Consider the following 6,297-nt stretch of genomic DNA (forward strand, 5'->3'; position numbering starts at 1 on the left):
ATATTATGATACGTACATATTTTCTACAGTATCCTTTAAGGCTCCCCAAAATGGCACACTGGAATCAGTCCTTGTACTCTTTACCAGAGGATTTTTCACAAAATATTCGAATGTGACCCCTTCTCCTGCTTCTTTACACCAAGAAGCCACCTGGAATAATTAGTACAATTATAATAACAAATTAGGCATGCAAGTAGGTACCTATAAATAAATAATAAATAAATATATACGGGACAAATTACACAGATCAAGTTAGCCTCGAAGTAAGTTCGAGACTTGTGTTACGAGATACTAACTCAACGATACTATATTTTATAATAAATACTTATATAGATAAACATCCAAAACCCAGGCCAATCAGAAAAAGTTCATTTCTCATCATGCCCTGACCGGGATTCGAACCCGGGACCTCTGGTGTCACAGACAAGCGTACTACCGCTGCGCCACACGGGCCGTTATTTAAAATAAGTTGAGGACAGATGAACGAACATATATGTAGTGAGCGAATTCTTTATTTTCAGAATTACTTTACACCAAAATCTCAATAAATTTGGTATATATATTAGCATAATTATACATTTGGAATGAATTTATTAAGTCAGAATAAAATTTCTTCCTGGCTAGCTTGAAATAAATTTGATTTCTGACTAACTGAAATCATATGATTAGAGCGTGGTTCCCGGCACCAATACAAAAAAGAATAGGACAGCTAAGGAATAGGCGATGTGTTAGCAACCTGTTACTATGAATCTCAATTTTATCATTAAGCTTAACAGCTGAATGTGTCCTATAAGTCTCTTTAAACCTGTTGGTTCTGTCTACCCCGCAAGGGATATAGACGTGACTATATGTATGTACTTATGTAATTTTCAGTTACCATATTTTCAAACTCGTCGTGGTCTCTCTCCGGAGCCACCCTGATGTCAAACGATACGGACAAGTTCTCCGGAATCACGTTGACTTGAACTCCTCCCTGTAAAATATTGATAATTGAGTAGGTACCCAAAATTTATAAATGAAAGATTTAATATCGACGAATGGTGTTTCGGATATTTTTCTATAATATTTTAATTGATGTTTATTTTAGTTAATTATTTAATAATTAATCAATTTTTTTATGAATATTTTAATCGATTTTTAATTGAAGGACAAATAATTAAATTAATTTGAACTATTTTGTCAATAAGTTGTTTTGAATAATTTGTTTGTAATTTTTTGTCGTATCAAGTTGCTGATAATTCTGTTACTTTTTGAGTAAGGATATTTATATGATTTTCTTGTAATTTAATGAATAATATTAATATTTCATTTAATTTATTAACATAACATATCTGTTTCATTTAACGTAATACAGACCATAAAAATGCACTGAACCAAATTCGAAGTTTATATTAGGTACTTATCTCGTGAGTTGTTTTTATGTTAGAATAAATATTATATCTGTTTCAGAAATAAAGTTATAGGCTGACCTTAATCGTTTCTTTTCGTCCCAGTTAAAGGAAAAAAAGGCTAGGAAGAATTTTTTTGATAACATTATCCTGGATCTTGCAGGATAATGTTATCAAAAAAATTCTGTATTACATAAATCATTTTATTAACTCACCTCTACTTGAGTTAAATTAACCGTCGTAACCTCACCGAGAGGAGTTCCAGCTTCGAACTTTTTCCTTTCTTCTTCGCGAAATTTCATGAACTTGTCTATTATGAAATGCAACTGAAAAAAAAACCATATTTGTTTCAAATCCATCAATCATCCAAAATTTAATAGGCACAGGTGAGTAAGTTCTAAAAATATACCTAGATACTATGTTGCTTTAAAAACTTTCATTATGACAAACAATTATACAGATAAAATGCAGAAATCTCAATAAAATAATAAAATATTTAAGTATTTTTTATTTATTACAAAAAATACCTTCTCTCCTGCTGTTCCCGGTAAAAGTTGCGCTCCGTGCATAGGGGTGCCTCTGCAGGTGACTTTCAATTCTAAAATTATGTGTAGGTATTTAATATTGGTCCTTATATAAAAAGAGAGTATTGCACTATTATTTAAAGACTATCTAACAGACATATCATATTTAATTATTTAAAAACGCTTTACTAATGCAATATTCCAAATTTACCGAAAAGAAAGTCATTCCTAACAAATAACTTCTTTCCGTTCTTCTCTTGAATTTTTTTTTAACATTTTCGATACAAAAATATTTCCTCTAATATCATTACTCTCCTTCTGCTCAGTCGAGTAAAAATCGCCATGGTGTAATTGAGTCTATGACCTGCCATTCCGTGTGTTTGTCAGTGTCATCACAGCAACATCGTTAAACAAAAATAACATATTTTGAAACACTGATGGCGTATCTTTAAATGAGGCTAACTGCTATAATTAAACTGTTTAACAGTGATGATGTTTCGACAGACAGACGACAAATATTTTGTGTAATTATACAGCAATTAAAAGTAAGAATCGCGATTTATGTTATGCAGTGTGCCGCTTTCAGAGCATAACTAATAATACCTATATCTAGTTCAATATTGCAATAACTATCTGCATTCAAACAAGAACCATCGTTAAAATTTTACAAATATGAAAAAAACATGTCTGGTTATGTAATGCTTATTTTTTTTTCTTATGATTGACTTTGAACTTTTTCGTTCATCAGATGTCAGAATTTTAGTGTGTTGAGACTTCGAACTTATCTGAGGTTGAGACAAAATAATTCCATGAAGTAAAATATTAAAATTGATTTTTTTTTCATATAAATAATACACATGAATTTATCGTTATTGACGAGGTGTTAAAAACCCATTTCGTTGTAAAATCTAAAAGCGCCCAGCTGAAACGCGAAGCATTATTTTTCTTCGTAATGATTGCTGATAATATAGAGAAGGCGTTGTAAGAAATAACAAAGCTCTTATAGGTAGAAAATTTACTTTACTCGTACCTGATTCAGGATATAATGCACTTAGCACCAGCATGTGAACAATTCAATAACCGAATATATCTCCAATTTTTCATAATAGTTTTATTTCTAACTAACTTCCTTCTCCTGGTTTTAGTTCCCGGTTGCATCCTCACAACTCTGGAGAGGTAGGTAACCGGGGTATGATTTTATTCTTCTTAACAAACTTACACCTACAGCATTGTCTGATTTGTGTACAATTTGTGAGTATAATGACTGACGTAAACTTAATTCCTAGTTAAATCTAAAACCTTAGTGGTTTTGCGATGCTAATGTAATACCTACCTACTGAATTTTTGGTATGATTTTTATACGATAATAATCGTATCTAATCGTATGTACGGGAGGTACATACCTACATTTCAGTTTGATCCAAAGGTTTCGATGTCATAAGGCATTAAGTCCACCTTGTGATCATAAATAAAAAAAAATTGCTGAAATAATTAATGGTTTTAAATCTAAAGATGCAGCAGAAATTGTGAAGAGAAATGTTGGCAAGCGGACCTCAGCCCTCAAAGCACGCAGTGTGAGGATGCAACTATGATATTATAACTATTATAGTATAATATATAAATATCATAGTTGCATCCTCTCAATACAAGATAAGAGAGAAAGTAAAAAAAAAATTTTTTTAAGAAAAGCTATCATACCTCGGTTGGTTCTTTCTCCATTGAACGCAATTATGGCGTTTTCTGGGCAAGGCATGCTCTCATCCAGGCAGAACCCAATGTTGAGCTTCTTGAAATCATCGGTTTCAGTAAAACTCTTCATGCCGTCCACACCACCGATCTCTTCATCTTAAAAATCAGTTATTTTTAATTAAATTTGAAATTATTTAAAAGATAAGTTGCCTGTTGGTTTCAAACTTAAATCTTCAATATTAGCTAGATATTATCACAATGCTATGAAGTTTGTTGGTTATGTTGTCGGACTTCATTTTATTCTATACTATAAATTGATAACAGAATCGAGAAATTATTTCAGTTCAGTTTATTAAAATTTAATTATTTATTTCACTGCAGTGTAGTTTGTTCTGCCGCTTCTTCTACACATGCGCTTTGAAAGCGGTAATAGGTATAAATCTATTCTATTCAGTACCTAAATAATGGATTTCATAGACCATACTAAATATAAAAGCCCATACTTAGAATAAGATAATATAAATATTTACCTGGCACAAAACTAATATGCACCGTTCTCCTCAACCTGACTCCTGCGTTCTTCAACCGCCGCACTGCCTCCAGGTGCATCATACCAACTCCTTTCATGTCCTGGGTGCCGCGGGCGTATATGAACCCATCGTCAGTGACCTTAGCTTCGAAGGGGGGGTGGGTCCAGTGGTCCTGAAAACCGACGAATTTAAACTTCTTTCTATCAAGGGTAAGGGTTGTTAAGTTTTCAAGTTCTTTTAATGTTCATAAGGGCACTATTGTAGAAGTAAGATCGTTAAACAATAAAAAGGGATGAAAAAGGGCTAAATTGTAATAATGTATAGGTACTCATATTTTTTACCTACGAATTCTGGGTCGCTAATAAAAAGTGAGTAGGATTGTAAATGATTGAATTCTGAATCTTCATTATCTTGTTATCTATTATTATCAGTATACAAACAAATCCATTGTTACTAAAGTTCAGGCATTTACAATTGTTTATAATCATGATAAGGCAGATCTTTTAATCTTATAATTTATGACCTTATTTACCAATGGTAGAAAAATATTTAGGTTTTAAGTACCAACGTCTATGTTACATAAAAATTAGGTATAGTTTCATACAGAAAAAGGAATTACATGATCACTCCATCCCTATGTGTGACGTGTTAATATCGTAGGATTGGACTAAGGTAAAAAAACATTACCCTCTTAATATAATACTTGGCTGATACCAACTAACCCACACTACCCTACTCAATGTCCCTGATATCTCTTGTATACTAGTTCGAATCCATGGCTCATCTCCAAATAGCAATACGTCAATTGAAGATGACTTCGAAAATACTAATAATTTACCTCATAAACCGGCACTACATCCATATGAGAATTAAGCAGGATCGAAGGTAGTTGGGGCTCCGACCCTTGCCATGTGATTACGACAACCGGCTTTCTCGGCACTACTTCATAGACAGATATTGGTAGGTCTATCTCAGACGCTTGCTTCTTTAAGAAGTTCACGCACTCTTCTGCAGAAAGAGCAATGGAAATAGATAAGTACATTTAATGATGTATGAAAAGATTCTAAAGAACCAAGTTGTAGATGGTACGGTCGGGGGCAGATATAGCTAACCACCTCTCTGTATATATTCTCGTATAGGTAGGTGGTTACTTCTAAAGTATTTTTAAATATAATAATAGCAAACCAGCAATGATATTTCTCAAATTTATTTATGTAAAAATACTGCGTGTATTTTCATCGTGAATTAATTATTATGATGATTTAATGATTAATTATTACAATTTGATTTGCACCTACGAAATTAATGCGACAATGTTTATAAAATCCATTTTAATATTTTTTTAAATCATAATTTTAAAATATATATTTTATAGTGTCTTACCATAGTTTATGTTCGGATGTACACTGGGTATTCTCAAATAATCCCTAAACCTCTGGATTTCTGGGTCATCTTTCCAATTATTGCACATTATAGTATGAAAACACTATGTAATACTGATATAAGACAGATTTGGCACACGCGAATGTGTTGACGAGACTGAATCAAGTTACATAGTAAATACAACAACAGCATTTATCTGTAGCTGTTTATATTGCTTTATTGACATTAAGATAGCGCGGTGTGATCATCAGAACAAAAGCCGTTTAACTAATTGGTTAAATACTCTTCGGTTTACTTTAAGATTGCCAGCCGAAACAAAACAAAAAATAGTAAGTGTTTTTTCTTTTTTTCGTTTTGGTAATCACACTTCTTTATGAGTTAATTTTTGCTTAATTTGCTTGCTTAATTTCGCCCTTTCTCGTGCCTTTTTTCATCTGGACAGCATCTTAATTCATAAAATTTGATATTGTAATACTCTTAAACACTATAAAACACACTTATTAATCAATAATAGTCCATCAATCGCACGTTTTGAAAAAATATTACAGCACAAACAACATGACAATTGGGTTCCCGCTAAAAAGTTCCAGTAAGTAGGTAAGACAGTGAGTCCAAACTCCAAAGTTCTTAGATAAAAATGGTTTACAAAGATATGTTATAAATGTTTCAAGTACTACCTGTAGTAAACTTATAACATATGAAGGAATTTATTCACTTATCCATCTTTGAAAAAGAAATTTAACTCATAAAGATACTGTATGTACGTGTCAAATATACAGATCA

The 6,297-nt window shown here is 32.1% G+C and overlaps 1 protein-coding gene across 1 annotated transcript in view; it reads right to left on the minus strand.

Annotated features, from left to right (window-relative positions):
• The window catches only part of LOC106141831 (aminoacylase-1), a 10,262-nt gene extending 4,518 nt beyond the window's left edge, over positions 1-5,744 (minus strand). Inside the window, exons 1-8 of the mRNA XM_060945214.1 lie at positions 5,515-5,744; positions 4,970-5,139; positions 4,132-4,303; positions 3,611-3,757; positions 1,916-1,986; positions 1,604-1,714; positions 878-973; positions 17-150 (exon numbers count right to left, since the gene is read on the minus strand). Coding sequence (XP_060801197.1) covers positions 17-150; positions 878-973; positions 1,604-1,714; positions 1,916-1,986; positions 3,611-3,757; positions 4,132-4,303; positions 4,970-5,139; positions 5,515-5,602 — 989 coding nt within the window. The 5' untranslated portion in view covers positions 5,603-5,744. The remainder of the gene's footprint in view (positions 1-16; positions 151-877; positions 974-1,603; positions 1,715-1,915; positions 1,987-3,610; positions 3,758-4,131; positions 4,304-4,969; positions 5,140-5,514) is intronic.
• Between the last annotated feature and the right edge of the window lie 553 nt (positions 5,745-6,297).

This window comes from Amyelois transitella, chromosome 7, assembly GCF_032362555.1.
Source record: "Amyelois transitella isolate CPQ chromosome 7, ilAmyTran1.1, whole genome shotgun sequence".
NCBI lineage: Eukaryota > Metazoa > Arthropoda > Insecta > Lepidoptera > Pyralidae > Amyelois > Amyelois transitella.